The sequence below is a fragment of the Danio rerio genome, chromosome 24 (assembly GCF_052040795.2).
Source record: "Danio rerio strain M-AB ecotype USA chromosome 24, GRCz13ab, whole genome shotgun sequence".
Lineage (NCBI taxonomy): Eukaryota > Metazoa > Chordata > Actinopteri > Cypriniformes > Danionidae > Danio > Danio rerio.
In genome coordinates this window covers 2,110,133-2,135,000 of record NC_141044.1, presented here as the reverse complement: position 1 = coordinate 2,135,000, position 24,868 = coordinate 2,110,133, and the positions used below count along the sequence as shown (strand labels likewise).

Genomic DNA, 24,868 nt, shown 5'->3' with positions numbered 1-24,868 from the left:
AGCGGATCCACACCGTTGTGTCAAGGACGTTTGTTCTCCGCTCAATAATAAAAGAAAAAGTGTCAGTAGCTCAGCGTTTGAAGAGCTTCTCCTCCATCTCTTCTCTCTCCCTGAGCTGCTCCTCGTTCCCCAGATGCTGATTTTAATTACTTTCTTCTCCGATTCTCTGCATATCTGATGAAGGGCACATCTTCTGACGAGCACTTTTTTATATTGCTTCTTCTAATGCGGCCGTTTGAATACTAATACACACAATAGAGTGCGGCGTGTTGGAAAGCGAGAGTTGGACGTGAATGTGAATAAAGCGGAGAAAGAGAGAAGAAACGGCCTGCTGACGAGCCGCTGTAGGCAAAGCGCCTTGATTTATTTCATTTCCTAAAGGCGTTTGGCACCAATGACACCTGAAAGTGCTTTTGGAAACTATATTTAGACAGCCAGATAAATCAGACGCTGAGTGAATCGATAGAGTATCATAAACAAGAGTTCAGTCGACTAAGCCGGAGTGTGTGTTGGCACAGGAGCGCGTGCCGGCAATTCATTTGATGTAAACAGAGCAGCGTGTTATTAAAAACTTTCCCTCAGATCATATCTTTCGTGTCGTCGTGCTGGAATCGATCGCTTTCTTTCGCACACTCTTGGAAAATCCGGTTAGAGTCGAGTTTGGAGGGTTTCTGTGTTGTTCAGATTGGTTTATCGGGTCATTTTGTGATCAAGGTTATGTTGACCTCTTATTGTAGTGTACATACTCGTGTACAGTTGACTGAATCATTCGCCCTCCTGTGAATGTTCTGTTTCTTTGTCAAATATTTCCCAAACGATTAGGAAAACAATTTTTTCTTCTGGAGAAAGTCTTATTTGTTAAAAACTTGAAGCAGTTTTTAATTTTTTTTAAAGCATTTTTATGGTCAATATTGTCAGCTTCCTTAAGCAGTATTTGTTTTTAGTTGTCTACAGAACAAACGATGTTATACGATGACTTAACCTAATTAGCTTAAGCTGAATACTAATATCTTGAATAAATATCTAGTCTAATATTATTTACTGTCATCATGGCAAAGATAAAATAAATCAGTTATTAGAAATGAGTTATTAAAACTATTATCTTCTTCCTTTACACAGCACTCGTTCAGACCTGGACTTATGACTGAATTATGTATAACAAACAATTTAAATAATAAGTAATCGTACAAATTTGTATGAATGAAAATTTAAGAAATTGATTGAAACTGCAGTTTGATATAAAGATATAAAGATTAGAAATGACAATTATAAATATTTTGTGGCAGACTAATGTCTTTTAAGGTCTTAAAATGATTATTGTTGTAAAGTAAATAGCATTTTAGTTAATGTTTAATGTACGTCAAGATAGAAATGTTTTTGTACTTTCAAACATTTTAAATAATTTTTATTTGGTATTTATTATTATTAATATTATTATTATCATTATTATTATTCATTCATTCATTTTTCCCTTTATTAATCAGGGGTTGCCACAGCGGAATGAACCGCCAACTTATCCAGCATACACTCTCATTCACAAACATATACTACAGACAATTTAGCTTACTCAATTCCCCTACAGCCCATGTGTTTGGAGTGTGGGGGAAACTGGAGCACTCAGAGGAAACCCACACCAACACGGGGAGAACATGCAAACTCCACACTGAAATGCTAACTGACCCAGCTGAGGCTTGAACCAGCGACCTTCTTGCTGTAAAGTGAGAGGGATAGCCACTGCGCCACCGCGTCACCCCATTATTACTATTATTATTGTTATTAATTCATTTTCTTTTTGGCTTAGTCCCTTTATTAATTCGGGGTTGCCACAGCGGAATGAACTGTCAACTTATCCAGCACGTTTTTACACAGCGCATGCCCTTCCAGCTGCAACCCATCTCTGGGAAACATCCACACACATTCACACACACACTCACTCATTTAAGCCAATAAAAAAAACCTTGTGAGACACAATTATATATAAAAAAAATAAATAAAAACATACACACATACATATTTATTTGTTTATTTCTAAATTTGGGTGCTGGTTTTAACCAACTTTTATCTGGTTATTTACTTTCATTCATTCTTTTCTTTATTGTCCTTCGGCTTAGTCCTTTATTTATCAGGGGTTGTCACAGCGGAAAGAACTGTCCACTATTCTAACATATGTTTTACACAGTGGATGCCCTTCCACCCGCAACCCAGTACTAAGAAACACCCATACATTCTTATTCACACACATACACTATGGACAATTTAGCCTACCCAATTCACCTATGGCACATGTGTCTGGACTGTGGGGGAAACCGGAGCACCCTCAGCTGACCTAGCTGAGGCTCGAACTAGCAACCCTCTTGCTGTAAGGTGAGTGCAATACCCACTGTGCCACCACGTCACCCCTTTATTATTATTATCATTATTATCATTATTATCATTATTATTATTATTATTATTATTATTATTATTATTATTAAAGCCAATAATAAAAACATTGTGCGACACAATTATAAACCAATAAATAAATAAATAAATAAATACTCGCATACATATTTATTTGTTTATTTCTCAATTTGGTTACTTATTTTTAATCAACCTTTATCTGTTTATTCATTATTTATCAGGGGTCGCCACAGCAGAATGAACCACCAACTGTTCTTACATGTTTTACACAGCTCATGCCCTTCCAGTTGCAACCCAGTACTGGGAAACACCCATACACACTCATTCACACACACTTAAACATACGGCCAATTTAGTTTATTCAGTTTCCTGATAGTGCACGTGTTTGGACTGCAAACTCCATACAGAAAGGCAAACTGGCCAAGCCTGGACTCGAACCAGCAACCTTCTTGCTGTGACAGTGCTAACCACAGAGCCACTGTGTTGCCCTATTTACTTTCATCTTATTTTTATTTTGTATATTTTGTACACAATTCTCACTTAAGCTACCAGGGTTCTCTGGACCTTGTGATGAAAAAAACCATAGCCATATATGACATTAGTCACATACAAAGTAATATTCATGACCCCATTCCTTCTTTTAGCATCCTGATCTTTGCTCTTTTTGAAATGATTTATTTATCATATATTTTTTTACAGTCAGCATTGTGATTTCCGCTCTACAGTAAGTGTGATTCAGTTCAATTTATGAGCTCTCGGTTCCTTTGTAATAGTTTTTGTTGTTGACCAGACTCTCTCCAATCCTCCCGTCGCAGCTGAAGGTCTATAATGCTGAAACTCCCTGTTCTTCCCTTTGGGCTGAATAAAAAAAGCGTGCTACAGAAGGCCCTGGGTTTATTTCATTAACGCAGAAGAGCTTATTGGAATTTTTACATGCAGTCAGCAGCAGTGTGGAGGTACAGCAACACGGGCGTAAAAAAAGACGAGGAGAATGAATTCATTTCCCCCGACTCAAGAGAAACTTCAAAGGCCACGCTGGAAATCTCGGCCAAGTGGATTTGAAAGGATGAGTCTCTAATCTGTTTAAACTTTGCTTGCGCCGTGTATTTTCACACCGCCTCCTCAGCCAACTCACGCTAGTTTGCTTTTCATCATCACTTTCAGGTGCAGAAAGTACCTGTCTCACTAAATCTGTGTCTCGCTCAATGGAGGTCAACTCAAAAGAGAGGTTTTTATAGAAATGCGTGTGTTTTTGGGGACATTTAATGTCAATATATTGGTGAAATAAAGCTCTACATTCAGCATAACAGATATGTTTATGTAAAATAACACTTTTATTCTGCACTATTGAAATCAATAAGTGATCATGCTAAAATTGATCATTTATGAATTATATATTTGCGGCTGGAAGGGCATCCGCTGCGTAAAAATGTGCTGGATAAGTTGGTGGTTCATTCCGCTGTGGCGACCCCGGATTAATAAAGGGACTTACGATCGTCTCACAGCAAGAAGGTCGCTGGTTCGAGCCTCAGCTGGGTCAGTTGGTATTTCTATGCGAGTTTGGATGTTCTCCCTGTGCTGGCGTGGGTTTCCTCTGGGTGCTCCGGTTTCCCCAACACGTCCAAACACATGCGCTATAGGGGAATTGTGTAAGCTATATTGTGTAGGGGTGTTTCCCAGTGATGGGTGGCAGCTGGAAGGGCATCCGCTGTGTAAAACATATGCTGGATAAGTTGGTGGTTCCTTCCTCTGTGGAGACCCCTGATTAATAAAGGGGCCAAGAAAATGAATGAATGAAATTATTGATATTTATATGTATGGGTAGCCCTGTCACCTCACAGCAACAAGGTCACTGGTTCAAGCCCTGACTGGGCCAATTGGCATTTCTGAGTAGAGTTTGCATTTTCTCCCCATGTTGGCATGGGTTTCCTCTGGGTGCTAAATTGTGCATAGTGTATGTGTGTATGTCCTGGTCTTCCAGATTGGGGGTTGAGCAATGGGCTAACAACTTACGTCATAAAATTAGATGTTACGAAACACCAATATGGTGCGGCTAAATATCATCTTTAATATAAATCTCCAGTACTTACTGTGCCTCGGGAAGAGTGTACTGAGGAAGCCAATGAGAAGAAACGTGCTAAGTACCAGGAACTGGTGGATGAGTGTCTGAGAGAGGATGGAGAACTTTGTATGGGCACATAGAAGTTGGCTGTAGAGGCTTTGCAGGGCGATCACTTTGCAAAGTCGTTTGGGCATATTAAGGGTGGCGAAGAAAAAGTGAAGCAACAGAGAAGGTCACAAGGTGGCTTTGGATTAAGAGCAGTGGTGTGACCATGGAGGGGCCCCGCGTGATAATGTGCTACACTACTGATTAAGAGGGCTAATCCGTGGAGTGCTACTGGGATGGGAATTTGGGACTTGATCAACCTCGGCTGGGTGAGAGTGTATAATGTTGAGAGACTTAAAACACCCAATGATCCCAGGATACATCACTGAGGATATGTCCCAGTGCATCCATGAGAGGTTTCTTGCATACGTTTTGCAAATATTTCTGGTGATATTTAATATAGCAAAGACATTTTCACAGTATTTCTTCTAATATTTTTTCTTCTGGAGAAATTTATTCGTTTTATTTTGGCTAAAATAAAAGCAGTTTTTAATTTTTAAGCAATATTTGTTTTGGATTGTCTACTGTTATACAATGACTTGCCTAATTACCTTAACTTTACCCTAATTAACCGAGATAAGACTTTAAATGTCACTCTAAGCTGAATACTAGTGTCTTGAAGAATATCTGGTCAAATATTATGTGCTGTCATCATGGCAAAAAGAAAATAAACCAGTTTGTAGAAATGAGTTATTCAAACTATTATGTTTAGAAATATATATATAAACAAATCTCAGAACTTGAGGGAAAAAATATGAAGTAAAATTTAACTGGAGGGCTAATAATTCTGACTTCAGCTGTATATGTATAACTGACCCGCACTTTAGCTTTGTCATCGAGTTTAGACTACATTTATCTCTCAGGCTTTATGGTCTTGCTAGTGTATTTGGTTCTGTTTTCGGCAGCTCTTCTGAAAGATGCATTAAGGTGAGACACAAGAAGATCTGGAGCGTGAGGTTGGACGTATTGTCTGAATATTCGATGCTGTTAATGAGGAGCTGAACAGGGCTAAGCACTCAGAGAAGAAGAGCCCAGCGACGCAAATAATGGAGAGATAAAGCCATGAAATATTCAGAGGCTGAAGTGTGATGAGAAATGTGTAGTAAAGCGTGACGGAAAGACAAAAAAAGACTTGTGGGTGACCTTAAACTTTCCACTTTTGAAGACTTAAGTGCGTTACGTAACTTACCATTATTCCAAGACAATCTCTAGTATAGGTTGATTGATTGGCTGGTTGGTTGATTGGTTGCTTAGTTTAGGTGGTTGGATTGGTTGGTTGATTGGTTGCTTAGTTTAGGTGGTTGGATTGGTTGGTTGGTTGGTTGGTGGGTTTTTTAGATTGGTTGGTTGGTTGGTTGGTTGGTTGGTTGCTTAGTTTAGGTGGTTGGATTGGTTGGTTGGTTGGTTGGTGGGTTTTTTAGATTGGTTGGTTGGTTGGTTGGTTGGTTGGTTGCTTGTTTGCTTGCTTGGATTAGTTAGTTGGTTGGTTTGTTTGGTTGGTTGCTTGCTTGCTTGCTTGTTTGCTTGCTTGGATTGGTTAGTTAGTTGGTTGGTTAGATTGGTTGGTTGGTTGGTTTGTTGGTTGCTTGCTTGCTTGGGTTGGTTGGTTGGTTGGTTGGTTGGTTTGTTTGTTTTTTGGTTTGTTGGTTGGTTGGTTTGTTGGTTGGTTGGTTGGTTGGTTGGTTTGTTTGTTTGTTTGTTTGTTTGTTGGTTTGTTGGTTGGTTGGTTTGTTGGTTGCTTGCTTTGATTGGTTGCGTAGGTTGGTTAGTTGGTTTGTTTGTTGTTTGCTTGCTTGAATTGGTTGGTTGATTGGATTAATTGGAATGATTGCTTGGATATGCCATTTGGTTGCTTGGTTGGGTAGTAGGTTTTTTGGTTGGTTATTTTGGTTGGTTGGTTGATTGGTTGGTTGCTTAAGTGGTTTATTGGTGGCTGGTTGGTTGATTGGTTGGTTGGCGGGTGGGTGATTGGTTGATTGGTGACTGTTTGATTTATTGGTGGTTGGTGAGTGGCTAGTTGGTGGGCAGCAATGGTCTAATGATTAGAGAGACCTTTTATCTGAAGGTCACAGTTGGAATGACCGCCTACTTCTTTGGGAGTGGGTTCATGGTGTGTTTGTGTGTTGTGTACGAAAGTGTGTACTCTTGAATGGGTTAAATGCAGAGCACAAATTTTATGTATATGTCACTGTACTTGGCCAAATCACAAGATTCACTTTCGCGATTGATTGATTAATTGGCATTAAGGTCAAACTTTAAATTTATTTTAAAATTCTTGGTATTAACAAATTATAACTATAGCAATTGATGTAAATTTTCAGTACAGAGTGACTGAAGCGGCTCAGGCTGAAAACTGGCGTCTGGGTGACCTGAAAGTTTTCACTTTTGCTGACTTATGAGTGTTGTGTAACCGCTAGTTATTCTCGAATAAGCAAGATAAAGTCCGTTGTTTTGGCCGTCTGGTTTGATGGATGGTTGATTTATGGAAGGAGGTGGAGAATCCGGAGCTCGGATGAAAAGGCAGGGCATGGATTGGTGTGTAACCTTTCAGAGGAGGAAAGTAAATGAAATATCAGTCTTTTATGGATGCCCTTGCAGCTAAATGATGACAAATACTCAGTGTTTGAGACAGTCGAAGAACAAAAAGATGCAGTATCTGAGAAGAAAACAAGGCCTGTTTCTTACCGTATAATTTGGTTTGACTATTGCGTTGTTGTGATATGGTAAAATAGTTGTCAATAATTTAATTTAATTTATTAAACATTTTACAGTATATGAATAATTAATATCACCAAGTTATAATGTCACAAAATTAACATTATTGTTAATGATGTTTCCTTGACAATTACCTAAGTTTATAAAGAGTTTGTCTTCATCACAGTATGCAGAGTATAAATGGACACATTTGTGCAGTCAGATGGTGAATTTAATCATTTTACTGCCATTTAACTGTGAAATGAAATGAACTGAAATATCAGGCTAGTTTAAAAGTCAATTTGGTAAGTAGTAACAGTTGGGTGCTTTTGTTTTTCAGTTTATTTAGCCCGTTTTATTCATCCTCGCATCCTTTACAAAAATGCTTTGTGTTGTCTCCTTAATGTCCAGCTTTAGCTATAATTGTTGAAGCAAATGCAGAGTAAATGGAAACGAACACAAATGCAGAGTGGTTTTAGAGACTTCGCATAATAGAAATGAAACCTGTTGCAATTTGCTGTGAACAACTAACATAATGCTTTTGGCTGAATGGCACACAGCATATGTTCTTTCATGACCCTTCATTAGGACTGAACTGCAATTCCCATTGACCGTTTTCGATTAGAAGCCCATTAAATTAACCACCCTTGAAATCCTGGCAAGTCCAGAGCGCTTGGCCATGTTGAAATACGACTGAGTTTGGGATGTTGGCGTGAATGAATATGCGATGTGGACGATTGTTTTGCGAGCAGATGTGGTTTGTTGTTTGTAACCAAATGTCGTTCGTGAGCTGGCGTCATTCAGACACACTGTGCTTTTTGTTTTTTTGAGACTTTGAAAGCTGGTTTGGTCAAATATGAACTTGCGTGTTGCTTTGGAAAAGATGCAGATGGCATTACAGTACTAAAGCAAAAATTACATGGTGAAAACAAGTTAAGTTCACTTAACTTAAAACTCTAAGGCAATTTGCTGCACAGCTTTATTGAGTGGACTCAACTTTCAATCCAAGTACATTTGGCTATAATTGTTGAATCAAGTGCAGAGTACATTTAAACCACACTCAACATGAACTAAACTGAACTTCAACTCTGAAAACTGGACTGACACAGTTTCAGTCTACTAGAACTTTTATGTGAAGCTGCTTTGACACAATCTACGTTGTAAAAGCGCTATAGAAATAAATGTAAATTGAATTGAAAGTACTGCACTTGACTCGATTTAAGTTGTGTCTATTTAAAATCTCTGCATCAAGTTGCCTTAAAATTTTAGCTGAGTCAACTTTTTTTTCTTAACAGTGTACTAAAACAATATATTAGAGATATGGATAATCTATCTTTAAATGCATTGCTATGCTTAGTGGATTATACCAATAAACATACATTCTTAACACTACATAGTTTGGATTTCATCATTATTCATGTTTGTCTTAGAACATTTTTTTTTACTAAATCAAAACTTTAAGCCCATTATTAGTTTTAGTTAGACAGGATATGGCAGTCAAAATATATATTTTTTAAATTTATATTTAGAGGGCGAGGCAGTGGCGCAGTAGGTAATGCTGTCGCCTCACAGCAAGAAGGTCGCTGGTTTGAGCCTCGGCTCAGTTGGCGTTTCTGTGTGGAGTTTGCATGTTCTCCCTGTGTTCGCGTGGGTTTCCTCCGGGTGCTCCGGTTTCCCCAACAGTCCAAAGACATGTGGTACAGGTGAATTGGGTAGTCTAAATTGTCCGTAGTGTATGAATGTGTGTGTGTGTGTGTGGATGTTTCCCAGACATGGGTTGCGGCTGGAAGGGCAAAAAAACTTGCTGGATAAGTTAGCGGTTCACTCCGCTATGGCGACCCCCGATTAATAAAGGGACTAAGCCGACAAGAAAATGAATGAATGAATTTATGTCTATAGACCATTTCAATGTGGAGATGTCATTGGCCCATGTACAGTTCCTGCTTGTTGTTAAATTATTTCATACCCCTAACAAGAGGCAATTCAATCAAATCTTAACATTATTACAGTAATCTCAACATTATTGTTTACATCCCTCAAAATAGTCTATAAACATATTTTATTAATGTTATTTTCCCACAGAAATTGGAAGGTTTATTAGTAAAATAAGTCAACCTCAGCAATCTTTTTGCTATGTATGCCAAGGGTAATGGTTTAGAAATGAAAAAATATGTATATACTTTTTTTTAAGCATTTTAAAAGTATTATTTGTCCTTAAGTGTGCAAGCCTGTTGCTCAACAAAAATATAATATATCATACTATAATTTTAGATTTTGTTTCCAAAACTCTTCTTTTGGTATACATTTAACGGGATAGTTCACACAATTTATTCATTATTTACTCACCCTCAAGTGTTTTCAATCCTTTGTGGGGTTTTTATTCTACTGAACACAAAACAAGATCATTTAAAGAAAGCTAAAAACCTGTAACCATTCAATGTCAAATGAGAAAAAAGACATTACTCTTTACGTATTTATGTACGTATTTCTCTTTACGTACACATATTTTTTAGCATGTTTGTCACACTTTCATGTTTCAGACCATCAAACTCATTTACATATTAGTCTAAGATAGTGCAATTTAACACATCATGCACATCAAGTTTTTATTATTAGGGAAGACAAAATCCCTAGCCCTGTGTGAAAAAGTGTTTGGAGACTTTGGAGTGGCCTGGTCAAAGTCCTGACCTAGATCCAATTGAGATGATGTGGCATGACCTTAAAAAGGCGTTTCTTGCTCAAAAACCATCCAATGTGGCTGAATTACGACAATTCTGCAAATATGGGTGGACAAATTTCCTTCACAGCGCTGTAACAGACTCATTGCAAGTTATGAAAAAAAGCTTGACCATTAGGCTAGGGGGCACTTTTGTCACATAGGACTATGTAGTTGTTTTTCCTTTAATAATGAAAACCTTCATTTCAGTTAACTGTAAGTAAACTGTGTGTCAATTTGTTTGATGATCTGAAACATTAAAGTATGACAAACATGCAAAAAAAAAGAGAAGAAATCAGTTGACAGAAATGCTTACCCTCCTCCTTCTTCTTCTTCTTCTTCTTCTTCTAAAAAAGTTATCTGAAGAGTTGTATGATCATTTGATTAAGTTGTTTTTTCATCACACATAAACTTCTGTTCATTTGTTGACTTCTTTTAGGTGTAGTTTTCAGAGGCTGAAGCTTGAATCTGGGGCTATCCTGAAGCTGTCTGATATGTAGTTCTGGTGTTTTCCTGCTCGGTTTGTTGTTTGTTTACTTTATTGTGCCTGCTTCAGATTTCTCCGTAACATTTGATGAGTTCACAGACTTCTTTTTTTTTTCCTGTGCGCCTTCAGACTCTTATTTTATAGCCCTTAGGAGTTTAGCAGAGGTTTCACACAAATGATTCCCTGGCATTAATCCCACCGCCTTGAGCTCTGTGTGGATTCACTTACAAAGTGCCCGAAAAGAGAGAGAGAGAGGGAAAGAAACCCTGACAACTGATGAAACTTTGACCGCTCGTTTATCCGGCCAATTGGACGTTTCGCCGTGAGCCAGTCTATTGAGCCGCGGCGGCTAATCAAGTGGAGGTGACTTACTTTGAGCCTGGTTTTTGTGCGATACCACCGCCACAGGCTTCGCTGGTCCACTTTCATGCTCCAGTCATAAAATATTTGTCATGCTCCCTCTGAAATGAAGTTTAGAGGTGAGGAATAAAACTTTATTAATCCTCAGCAGGTTTTGCTCAGAGGAAATTGGCCGTACGGGTTGCCAGACGAGTCATTTTAGGGCCTGTTCCTATAATTGTAAGCATAGCTGCAGGATTGCCTCTAGTGTTATCTTGTTAACTGTCATCCATTAAGGTCTTGTTTGATAGCACTTGAATGAAAAAGAAAGCTTTTGAAGCACATGTGGTTGTTCTGTGTATGCTAATGCCTGCTGTCTTCATTACAGGTGAGAATTTGATGAGGAATTAAACTTTATTAATCCTCAGCACATTTTGCTCTGACTAAATTGGCCATTTAGGTTGCCAGATGAGTCATTTTAGGGCCTGTTCCTATAATTGTAAGCATATCTGCAGGAATGCTTGTAGTATTATCTTGTTAACCATTAGGGTGAAAAAGAAGCTTTTGAAGCACATACGATTTTTTGCTTATGCTAATGCTTAGGTTTACATCATCAACCTAATTTAAATATTTAAAAGTAAATGCATCATACAGTTTTTTAATGAAAGTTTTTATTATTAAGGGAAAACAAAATCCAATACTTTATATCCCTCTGTGGGAAAAATAATGTTTGGAGATTTTGGAGTGGCCTAGTCAAAGTCCTGACCTAAAACCAATTGAGATACTGTGGCATGAAGTTAAAATAGGTGGTTCTTGCTCAAACCCTCCAATGTGGCTGAATAACAGCATTTCTGCATTGATGAGTGGACCAAAATTTCTTTACAGCGCTGAAACAGACTCATTGCAAGTCATCAAAAACGCTTGATTGCAGTTGTTTCAGCTCAGGGCGGCACAACCAGTTGTTAGGTTTAGGGGCAAATGCTTTTCACACAGGACCTTGTAGTTTTATCATTTGTTTTCCTTTAATAATAATAAAACATTTGAAGCACATACATTTGTTCTGCTCATGATAATGCCTAGCTGCCTTCATTAGAGGTGAGAATTTGATTAAGACTTAAATTTTATTAATCCTCAGCAGGTTTTGCTCTGAGGAAATTGGCCATTTAAGTTGCCAGATGAGTCATTTTAGGACCCGTTCCTATAATTGTTAGCATATCTGCAGGAATGCCTCTAGTATTATCTTGTTGACCATTGCAGCCATGCAAAAAATGTTTGGAGACTTTGGAGTGGCCTAGTCAAAGTCCTGACCTGAATCTGATTGAGATATTGTTGCATGAGCTTAAAAAGCCGGTTCTTTCTCAAAGCCCCTCTAGTGTGACTGAATTACAATTCTGCAAATATGAATGGGCCTAAAATCCATCGCAGCGCTGTAACAGACTCATTGCACATTAAATAAAAACACTTGATTGCAGTTGTTTGAGCCAACTCACGTTGTCTGATTTTTAGGTTTAGGGGCAAACACTTTTCCACAAAGGACTATGTACACTGAAAAAAATAAAGTTCAGACTCAGCTTAAAATTTTAAGGCAACAAACTTTAGGACATTTTTGAGTTTACTCCACTTAAATAGAGTAAAGTGCTGTAATTGGGTTGAAACTGTTATTAATCCTTAGCAGGTTTTGCTTTGAGGAAAATGCCAGTTCGGGTTGCCAGACGAGTCATTTTAGGGCCTGTTCCTATAATTGTAAGCATAGCTGCAGCAATGCCTCCAGTATTATCTTGTTAACCGTCACAGCCATTAAGGTCAACCTGGCTTGTTTGATAGCACTTGAATGAGAAAAGAAGCTTTTGAAGCACACACAGTTGTCATGCTTATGCTAATGCCTAGCTGTCTTCATTACCTGTCGATATCAGTGATGAATGTAGAGTTGTGATGGCCGATCTGAGAAAGATCAGACAATAGAGATGCTGTCAGAGTTAATGGAACAGATCCGCTCATCAGGGTCCTGCTGTAATCGCCCACTGCGAAGACTTGCAGATCAAAGCGGGAAGACATGAAAGGCACTGGGAAGATTCACCTCACTTCATTCCTTGGGTTTTTCCTGTTCACGCTGATAATGAGAGGCTGATCCTGCATGAGAAGCAGAGCTGGGTGTGACTAAAAGACAAATTATACTTCGCTTTTACATGCGTGTACTGTGTGTTTGACGAATCGTGCTTACTCTGTGCTGTCAGATGCTGAATGTGTTTTACAGAGGACAAAGTTTAGTGTTTGGCAACACTGAGTCAGTGATTTGCAAGTGATAAAATCAGCCTGATCTCACGAGAAAACGTAAGCATTTTACGTTTTGCCAGTTTAGTGGTTAATTCGTACGAATTCGTACGATTTCAGTCGTACGAAATGATACGATTTCAAAAAGGAGGCGTGGCACCCAACCCCAACCTTAACCCCAACCGTCATTGGGGGAAAAGCAAATCATACTAAATTGTACGAATTAGATCGTACGAATTCATACGAATTAGCCACTAAATGAAAAAGTTACGAATTGCCGTGAGATTGTGTTGGATAAAATAAATAAAACTCAACCAAAACTATTACGAAGAGATTCTGCAAGTTTACATGTACAGTGGGTGACAGTTCAAAATGGCCACCACCGCTGTGTGTAGCGCCGCCGCGGGACTAAGGGATTAAAAAATGTTTAAACAGGATTCAGGTCAGGAGATATGAATATATAGTTGAAGTCAGATTATTAACCCCCTGAATTATTAGACCTCCTGTTCATTTTTTCCACAATTTCTGTTTAACGGAGAGCAGATTTCTTCAGCACATTTCTAATCATAATAGTTTTAATAACTCATCTCTAATAACTGATTAATTTTGTCTTTGTCATGATGACAGTAAATAATATTAGACTAGATATTCTTCAAGACACTTCTATATAGCTTAAAGTGACATTTAAAGGCTTAACTAGGTTAATTAGGTTAACTAGGCAGGTTAGAGTAATTAGGCAAGTTATTGTATAACGATGGTTTGTTCTATAGACTGTCGAAAAAAAAAAATTAGCTTAAAGGGGCTAATAATTTTGTCCTTAAAATGCTTTTAAAAAAATTAATTACTGCTTATATTTTAGCCCAAATAAAACAAATAAGAGTTTCTCCAGAAGAAAAAATATTATCAGACATACTGTGAACATTTCCTTGCTCTGATATAAATGTATTGCTACGAGTTTAAGATATTTAAGTGGGATGCTGTAACATTTATGTGAGACAGGTGTAATGTGTGCGACAGACTAAAGATGAGGCAGGACTCAATTCTCTATTTAAGCTATTTTTTTACTCAATAGTTAAAGCAATGTAACAATAATAAATGAAAAGAAAAAGAAATAAACATTTAAACTTATACTCTTTTGTCAAAAGGGGCATGAATAAAGTTTTTGAATGAGAGAGCCACACTGCAGTTAAAGTCCACCATTTAATAATTTGGCAAATAAATCGATTACTGGGGTCCATGTAAACACAGTCGCTGTCTTTCTCATCTGCGTCTTTCTCCTCTTTCTCTCCGACACCGTCATAATAATGATGGACAGATGGTAAACCAATAAGAAACCTAAGGGTTGAGTAAGCTAAGGAGGGTGAATAAAAATAAATACACAAAGAAAGAAAACTAACATCAAACAAAACAATATATATTCATTCATTCATTCATTTTCTAGTCGGCTTAGTCCCTTTATTAATCCGGGGTCGCCACAGTGGAATGAGCCGCCAACCTTTCCAGCAAGTTTTTACGCAGCAGATGCCCTTCCAGCCGCAACCCATCTCTGGGAAACATACACACACACACTCATACACTACGGACAATTTAGCCTACATAATTCACCGGAGCACCCAGAGGAAACCCACGCGAACGCAGGGAGAACATGCAAACTCCACACAGAAACGCCAACTGAGCCGAGGTTCGAACCAGCGCCCTAGCGACCTTCTTGCTGTGAGGGGACAGCATTACCTACTGCGCCACTGCTTCGCCCATATATATATATATATATATAGTGAAATAAAACAGCACATAACAATCTGATTTAGAATTCAAATCCAGTCGAAAACTATATTGTGATTTGTTTGCGATGGCTGTCGTCCCACATTTTCAACTCTTCACCATTTCTTTAAATCTCAGTGTTTGTCATTTGTGCAGCTTCTTGTCACAAACGTCTCTCTGCAAACATGAAACCGATCCGTCATTCGCATTTGTGGCCAGTTTATTTGTAACCATCATTATCATTTCAAAACAGTGCAGAGGAACCGTCTGTGTTTCTGGCAGGACACGTCCGCTCTTATCTTCTTATGTCCATAAACAGAAACAACAACCAAGGAAGGAAAATTGAAGTATTGTATTGCAAATTTGTGATAGAGCAGAACTGAACGGGGGCCTGTAGCACAGAAAACAGTCCTTGAAGAGTTTGTGCACTTCAGATAACAGGCTTGCGGAGGCTTCTGGAAACCCACAATCTCTCTGCCTCAGACTGGAGCTGTGTTTCTGAAGGTCACACCAAACTTTATTTAACTGGACAGATTCGGACTGTATTTGTTCATTTATGTTTTGTTTATACTCTCTAAACGGACAGAAGAAGACAATCATGGCTGCAAGACAAATGCAGGGATATTTATATGACAGGAATAAAGATGAGCGCTGGTTTACATTGTTAAATGTCCTGTGAAGTGCTTTAAAATCTGCGGTTTTATTCGATCTGTGATGTTATTTCAACTGAAACATTAAGACAGGGCGGGGCTTAACATAGCACCTCCCTTTTTAAACAGTCAGCCAAAAGAGAGCATTTGATTGGTCAGAAGTTTTGGTGAGAGAGTGAGTTTTAAATCTTTCCACCAATAGTGAATAAATCACGGTATGCTAATTTTTATATACCGTGTGAATGCGTTATATTTGTTCACATGCTTGTTTCTTCCCTTCCTCCCCCCATCCATCCATCCCTTCATCCATCCATCCATCCATCCATCCATCCATCCATCCATCCATTTAATTGATCCATCTTCTATCGTTCAGTCAATCTTATTCTATCTATCATTCATCATTCTATCGTTCCATCTGTCTATTGTTCCATTTATGTATCTTTCCATCCATCCATCCATCCATCCATCCATCCATCCTTTGTTCCTTCAATTGCTTCTTTATTCCTTCAATCCTTCATTTTTTGTTAGTTCCTTTGTTTGTTCCTTCGTTTCTCTAGATCGTTCCTTCGTTTATTGCTTCATTTGCCTAGATCGTTCCTTCGTTCTTTCCTTCGTTTCCCTGGATCATTCCTTCGTTTGTTCCTTGGTTTATGAATCGTTCCTTCGTTCGTTCCTTCATTTCCCTGTTTCGTTCCTTCTTTCGTTCCTTTGTTTCCCTGGATCATTCCTTCGTTTGTTCCTTTGTTTCCCTGATTCATTCTTTTGTTTCCCTGTTTCATTCATTCCTTCTTTCCTTTGGTCTTTCCTTCATTCCTTCATTTGATCTTTCATTTCCCTGGTTCATTCCTTTGTTCGTTCCTTCGTTCGTTCCTTCGTCCGTTCCTTCATTCCTACTTTCGTTTGTACCTTCATTCCTTTCTTTGGTAATTCATTCCTTCATTCATTCCTTCATTTATTACTTCATTCGTTCGTTTCCCTGGTTCGTTCCTTTGTTTGTTTCCTAGTTTCTTTCTTTCCTTCGTTCGTACCTTCATTCGCTCATTTGTTCATTCGTTCCTACCTTCATTCATTCATTTATTCGTTCCTTCCTTCCGGTTTCTTTCTTCCTTCCTTCACACACTCATTCCATTGCTTCACCAGTCTATCCATTCATTCATCCTTCTTTTGTTTCTTTGTTTCTTTGTTCATTACTTCATTCTTCATTTCTTCTTTTCCCTCCATGAATCTATCTATCCATCCATCCATCCATCCATCCATCCATCCATCCATCCATCCATCCATCCATCTATCTATCATCATTTGATTGATTGATAGATAGATAGATAGATAGATAGATTGATAGATAGATAGATAGATAGATAGATAGATAGATAGATAGATAGATAGATAGATAGATAGATAGATAGATAGATAGATAGATAGATAGTTTGATCATTTGTATGCTTATTTCTTCCCTCCCTTTATCTATCTGTCTATCTGTCTGTCTGTCTTGTATATATTCGTTAAATTGTTTCATTCATCCATCCATCCATCCATCCATCCATCCATCCATCTATCTATCATCATTTGATTGATTGATAGATAGATAGATAGATAGATGATAGATAGTTTGATCATTTGTATGCTTGTTTCTTCCCTCCCTTTATCTATCTGTCTATCTGTCTGTCTGTCTTGTATATATTCGTTAAATTGTTTCATTCATCTATCCATCCATCCATCCAAAATCCCCATTTTTTCAGAACTTTTCTGATGTTGTTTTCATGGTTCTCGTCTCCCGCTGTGCTGTATGTCAACAATAATCTAATTTTCGTCTATTTTAACATCTCCTCCAGAATTTAAGCACATGTCAGGTAAAAAAAACTTCAGAAAAACACTGAATAAACTGTAAGTCTCCAGAGTGATGAAAGAGCAACCTGCGAGCAATAAAATATTCCTCCGCTTCCACTTCTACTCTGACAGAAACTGCAAAATGATGACTTACACTGTGATACTTCCCAGAAGAATGCTTTTATTAAATGGCGAGCACATGCATGGTGGAAAATTGCACACAACCACACACACACACACACGCACACACACCCCAGCATAGTATAATGCAGCAAAAAAGGGGAAAATTGCACAGAGGAGGTAGCAGGGAGGTTAATTCAACTGCTTTTGTCCTGATTTGTGCCGACATTAACGGTTCACACATCCAGCGGAATGAATGAATGAAAGCAGAAAGTCACATGCAGAGACACACAGAGGCACGGTGTTGTGTGTGTGTGTGTGTGTGTGTGTGCTGCAGTTTGCGTCAGTGATTTGGTAAACGACGCTGCCCTGGGCTTCACATTTGGGGATTTACTCGTCGCTCGCAGACAGAACTGTGACCCGAGGAGTCTGGTTGGATTATTTCAGTCTGTCTCGCTCATGCTCTGATTTTAATGTGGTTTATGATCAGGCTAATTCAAAGTGACTTCTCATTTGTTTCTTTGGCCCAATTAAAGCATGTCAAATAAATGCCCTTAAGACGCTGCAGACTGCTGATCACCATGACCAGCACTCATTACGTCTCGCTATGATCGGAAAAAATGTCCATTTTTGGAGGACAACCAGGTTTTTTGGAGCCAGAGGTTTATTTTAAATGACACATTATGGTTTTTGGGATCATGTTTGAGAATGTAAAATGTCTGTGAAGTTTTTTATATTGAAGTTATTGTTTCTTACAAGAAAAAAAAAGGATTCTGAACTGCCTGAAAGCAGTCGTCACTAACTCCAGCTTCACTTACAGCATAAACTTAAATATGTATGGAACAAATCTGCTTAATTTCAGTCTAGTGCCTTGAATGTGCTTAACAAACCACCTGTGACACAGTCTTTTCTGTTTTATATCTACTAGATCAGTGTTTCCCAACACTGTTCCTAAAGGCACACCAACAGTACTTATTTTGCATGTCTCCCTTACTTGACCTATTAACGTCAGGTTTTGAAGTCTCCTCTAATGTTCTGATGAGTTGTTTCAGGTGTGTTTGATTAGGAAGAGGTTAAAATGGTGTGCCTTCAGGAACAAGGTCGGGAAACACTGTACTGGAGAGCTTCTTTTATGTACTTGAGAACATTGTGCAATTCTGAGTGTGCTCCACACATGTGAGTGGGCTTGACAAACCACCTGTTGGACACACCCTCTTTCCAAAAATCTAAACAAATGAACAAGACATAGACTTGTAGCTGTTATCATACACCCAGTGCAATAGGGCGCAAGACGTGTTTGGCGCAATTTGTTGCTGTTTTCAGAGCAGCGCAACAGTACTTTTCACGTTTTGTGCCACTTTGCCCAGGTAGCAAAGAATTCTGGCCCAAATTTGGCATAAGTATGGCACAGCTGGTGTTCATCCGGCAATAGCATACAGCATGTGGGCCAAACATGGCCCTGGTTTGGCTGAGATGGCACTGTCCTTAAGGCAGCACACAAGACTTGGGCCAGATGTAAAATGTATTGTTTGGCCCAGATGTTAATAATTGATATGTGGGCCATGTAAGTTTGGCCTATCTTGACCCACATTTAAAATACGTTTTTTTATTTTTTTTAAAAAAAGGGAAAACATTCTACCAATCAGATCACTACGAGAAAAAGCATGCACATAGCACGCCTAAAGTGCAATGATTGGGTTTATCAATTTCATTGCAGTTGTGACACACCTGGCCCAGTTCCGGGTTATTGACTTGGCTGAGATTTAGCCCAGATATGGTCCATGTTTGGTCCTTGTCTGGAAGCCAGACTTGGTCCAGTCATGTACCGTAATTGATTATATGCATATTTATATTTGCTTTAATTAAAACAAGTGTAGATGTGTCCAGCTGTGGGGTTTTGGAGACGTCTGCATCACCATATGGGGCATAAGAACAGGACGTGAGTTTGGATATAACTCAGTTTTCCGACCACACTTTGTTATTATTGTTCATTTATTCCTTTGCTGGAGATTAGAACTGAATTTAGAAATAGTTTAGAAACAAATCTTTATGTTTAACAAATAAAATTAAATATGTGGGCTAATGGGTGTGTTCAGTGGAGTGACCTTCCACCGTTTTCTTACTCTACCAAAGTAAAGGAGTAAAGAGTAAAAATAAAGAGAAAGTAAAGAGGCTGAATGGAGGAGGCTCATTCTTTATCCTCGCGCTGCAGATGCTCTGTTTAACTGTTTTCTCGCTATTGAAGCGTTCAGTTTTTACACTTACAAAGTCAGTCATGTAAATAACAAATGCCCCTTGGCGCAACGCAATTGACTCTTTGATGATGAATCAGATGAGAATCTGATTGGTTTAATGCACATTATGTTCAAAACACACCCAGAACTTAGGGGTTAGATGGCTATTTTGAAATGCTAGTGATGGTTATAGATCAGTTTCATCTGTACTGAAAGCGTTGGTGATGTGAGAAATGATGAGATTAAAAGAAATGTGAGATGACAGCCATCATAAACAAATCACAAATTAGCTTCTGGGGCATCTGACATCTAATTTAGATTATCACAACACCAATCACAGCAAAATCTGACCAATCAGAGCAGAGTATAGAGGCAGCTTGACCAATCAAGAGAGAGGTTAAGAGGGACATGATTCTTAAACTTTTAGACACTGTGAAGAAAAAAACTGATTTGATCCTGCAATAATTATTCATTAATTTTCCTTCAGCTTAGTCTCTATTTCAGAGATCGCCACAGCGGAATGAACTGCCAACTACTCCCGCATATGTTTTATGTAGCTGCAACTCAGTACTGGGAAACATCCATCTCATTCACACACACACTCATACACTTCGTCCAACTTAGTTTACTCAATTCCCCTATGGCGCATGTGTTTGAGCTGTGAGGGAAGCCTGTGCACCCGGAGGAAGCCCACGCCAACATGGAGAGAACATGCAAACTCCACACTAAAATGCTAACTGACCCAGCTGGGACTCGAATCAGTGACCTTCTTGCTGTGAAGTCACAGTGCTAACCACTGAGCCACCGTGCCGCCCTTGCAATGGATATTATGAGGAAATGAAAGCATATCATGAACATCAAAAGTATTGGATGAGATTATAAATCAGAAACCTTTGAAACGACATAATAGGGGCACTTAAAAGCAGGCTGCTTCATTAAAAAGATTAAAATTCAAGTGACTAAAATAGCTGAGGAAAAAATGCTTCTATGATCCCAATAATAATTAATATGTGAATAGCTGTACAATCTCTTTAGCATCGCTGGCGCTGATCCAGCAGGGTTTGAGTGACAGTTGTTGGTGTTTAGATGCATGTCTGTTTGGTAATTGTTTTCACACTCGTCTCAGCTGGAGAGACGGCGCACAAACAAGCTCTCGCTCACTTCAGCCCGCTCTTCAATCAAACAGGCCATTTGTTTATAAATGACACGGTATTTATGAGGGTCTTAAGAGGCCCGTCTTCAGGTCTAAATATTCTGAAGCGGGATGAACAGTCTGTAAAATGCAGCTTCAGCTCTCGACTGCTTCGAGAGTCCTCATAGGTCAAATCAGTCCCGCTGTGAGGAAGATAATCACGAAAACACTGCATTTTAGAGGGTAGATAAAGGCAACACAGCTGACATTACTGTACAGGGATTTCAACTGGCTATAGAAGGATCTCTGATTCTGATAATTGGTCAGAATCAAAATGATTATCAAACTGAATCAAAAAGTGAATCAGTCAATTTTAGAATCAAACTGAGAATCAGACTCATTTTCTGAATCAAAAAGTGAACCACTCAATTTTAGAATCAAACTGAGAATCAGACTCATTTTCTGAATCAAAAAGTGAATCACTCATTTTTAGAATCAAACTGAGAATCAGACTCATTTTCTGAATCAAAATGAGAATTAAATTCATTTTCTGAATCAACATGAGAATCAAAATCTTTTTCTGAATCAAAAAATGAATTCTCAGATATACTCATTCTCAGAATCAAAATTAGAATCAAATTTACTTTCAGAATCAAACTGAGAATCGGACTCATTTTCGGAATCAAACTAAGAATGAAAATCATTTTCAGAATGAAATGAGCCAAAATGAGAATTAAATTCATTTTAATGAATCAACATGAGAATCAAACTCTTTTTTCTGAATCAAAAAGGAAATCAAACTCATTTTTAGAATCAAACTAAGAATCAGACTTATTTTCTGAATCAAAAAGTGAACCACTCAATTTTAGAATCAAACTGAGAATCAGACTCATTTTCTGAATCAAAAAGGGAATCACTCATTTTTAGAATCAAACTGAGAATCAGACTCATTTTCTGAATCAAAAAGTGAACCACTCAATTTTAAAATCAAACTGAGAATCAGACTCATTTTCTGAATCAAAAAGTGAACCACTCAATTTTAAAATCAAACTGAGAATCAGACTCATTTTCTGAATCAAAAAGTGAATCACTCATTTTTAGAATCAAACTGAGAGTCAGACTCATTTTCTGAATCAAAATGAGAATCAAATTTATTTTCTGAGTCAACATGAGAATCAAAATCTTTTTGTGAATAAAAAAATGAATCAAACTCATTCTCAGAATCAAAATTAGAATCAAATTTACTTTCAGAATCAAACTGAGAATCAGACTCATTTTCTGAATCAAAAAGAGAATTAAAATCCTTTTTAGAATCAAATTGAGAATCAGACTCATTTTCTGAATCAAAAAGTGAATCAAACTCCTTTTTAGAATCAAACTGAGAATCAAAATCTTTTTCTGAATCAAAAAGTGAATCAAACTTATTCTCAGAATCAAAATGAGAACCAAACTCATTCATTCAGATGATCAAACTCATTTTCAGAATCAAAAAGAGAATCAAAAGCATTCATTCAGATTTAAAATGAAAATAAAAATATTTTGGATATTTCAACGTGGGTTTGTCACATTTTTGGATTCCTTTGAAACATTTTCCTTGTGCTCTGTGCTATTTGCATGTGTTGTGAGAGAGTGCAGGAGTTTTCTCAATTAGTTTGCATTGTAGGAAAATGCAGTCTGTTTTTTTTAATGTGTTTGTGTTGTGCGGATTTGCAACATGTATGCTATAAAACCGATGAAGATCTTTTCTTAACTTACTGGTGTTTTTTGTAATTGCATATGTTCTCTTAAATTGCACGTTAAGATCTCTCGGCCACCATTGCATTTGCATGTAGTTTTGCTGTATGTGCTGTGATTAATCCAGTTTTCTCCTCCTCCAGCTGGTGGCGGTGTATGAGGAGCAGGACCCTCATCATGGTGGCGATGGCACCAGCGCCAGCTCCACCGGCACCCAGAGCCCAGAGCTCTTCACCAGCACTGAACTCAACTCCAGCAACCTGTCAGCCTTCCAGCCCTACCAGACCAGCAGTGAGATCGAGGTCACACCGATAACACTCAGAACCAGTGAGTTCAGCTTTACACTCTGATTACCCACACAATACACCCCCCCCACCCGTAAATCTCGGTGCATTGCTGCTTCATTCAAAATCAGCAGACAGAGGGAAAGTTGTTGGGAAACTTCTGGAGTCTTGGCTTGTCATACACCTGTTTGTGTGTGATCTCTGAGGACTGGAGGTGTGTGTGTGTGTGTGTGTGAGCTGCTCTGTTAAAGCTGTGTTTGACACGGGATGCACAGGGACTGACCTGGACAGACAGGCAGGGGCGAGTGGACAGCTGAAATCACCAGAGGAAGAGCTGCTAGAGCACAGACGCACACACACACACACACAAACACACACACACACACACACACACACACACACACACACACATACATATTCTGCTGTGGAAAGCACAGGGCAGACTGATATGATCAACTGTGACAATCCAGACACACACACACTACATACAAAGACACACAAACACACACACACACACTCACATAAACATTACAGACGGACACACATGATACATGCACACACACATATACAGACTTGGACACACAAACACACATATGTACACACATGCACACACATAACACAAAGGCAAACACACAGACACACTCATGACACGCATTTAGGACACACAGGCAAACTCACATATGCATCACATACACAAACACACACACGAAGACACACATAAACACATACACCAACACATCTCTCACACACACGCACATACACTCAAACACATTAAACATGCACCCACGTATCACAGTCATCAACATAAATACCCATCACATCCACAAACACATGCATCACACATATGTGCGCACAAATCCCTTACAAACTCAAACACACAATGCACAAACTCACACAAACACACACACAAACACTTCTCCATTTTCCAGTAATGATTAAATCTTCAGGACCTGTTGTTAATAGTGTGATGTGAGTGTGTATGATGTTTGAGGAGTTGAAGCAGACAGTGGCTTTCTCGACACACCTCATCTACAGGTGAGTGTGTGTCCCATATTTCCCACTCTTCTGTTGTTGACTGAACCATTGATTTGATGCATTGTTGTGTTTTGAGAGCTGCCGCGGAGGGAGGTCTGGAGTCCAGCTCGCCTGGTGTGTGAATCCTAGCATCATATCAATCCTGCCAGCACAAATTAAATTCTTACAGAGAGATGTGTGTGTGTGTGAGAGAGAGAGAGAGAGAGAGAGAGAGTGTGTGTTTGTGTGTGTGTGTTTGTAGCATTCTATACAGCTTTACAGCAGTATGCGCATTGCAATTGTTCCTCTAATTGTGTAAATCCTCCATGCAGTTTACATCTTTCTATCAAATACACCGTTTGATCTTCTGAGATTATATGTAAATATGATTTTCTCATTTATTCTTAATAACAACCGCAAAATATAAGTATGCTAAAAAATAGAACAGCTCCATGTGGTGATGATTAACTCAATTAATAAAAATCTGTAGATTCTGTTATATGAAATGACACTATTCTGATATTAATATAATATAATATAATATAATATGATAAGATATGATATATTATAACATAACATAACATAACATAACATAACATAACAATATAATATAATGTATTATAATATAATATAATATAATATAATATGATATGATATATCATAACATAACAACAATATAATATAATGTAATATAATATAATATAATATAATATGATATAATAAAATATAATATAATATAATATAATATAATATAATATAATATAATATAATATAATATAATATAATATAATATATATTTGATTATTTTATAATATACAATTATTATATCTCATGTTTTACTATTATTTTTATTATATTATATAATAACTTTTTTGAATCTATTTATGTGTTTACAGTAAGGCAAATTACTAAATATAATAAGTTAAATATAAATGTATTGATTGGTTGGTTGGTTGGTTGATTGATTTTCGTTTGTTCGTTCTTTAGTCAAATTTGTTTGTTTATTGATTGGTTGGTTGGTTGACTGATTTAGTTCTT

The 24,868-nt window shown here is 38.0% G+C and overlaps 1 protein-coding gene across 9 annotated transcripts in view; it reads left to right on the top strand.

Moving 5' to 3' along the window:
• The window catches only part of pard3aa (par-3 family cell polarity regulator alpha, a), a 647,780-nt gene that overhangs the window by 180,818 nt on the left and 442,094 nt on the right, over positions 1–24,868 (top strand). For all 9 annotated transcript variants that reach the window (XR_015524636.1, XR_015524633.1, XR_015524632.1 and 6 more), the window contains exon 3: positions 22,676–22,859. Coding sequence is in view for 4 of the 9 variants with exons in the window: in XM_087309010.1 (XP_087165136.1) it covers positions 22,676–22,859 (184 nt within the window). In the remaining 5 variants the exon portion in view is untranslated. The remainder of the gene's footprint in view (positions 1–22,675; positions 22,860–24,868) is intronic.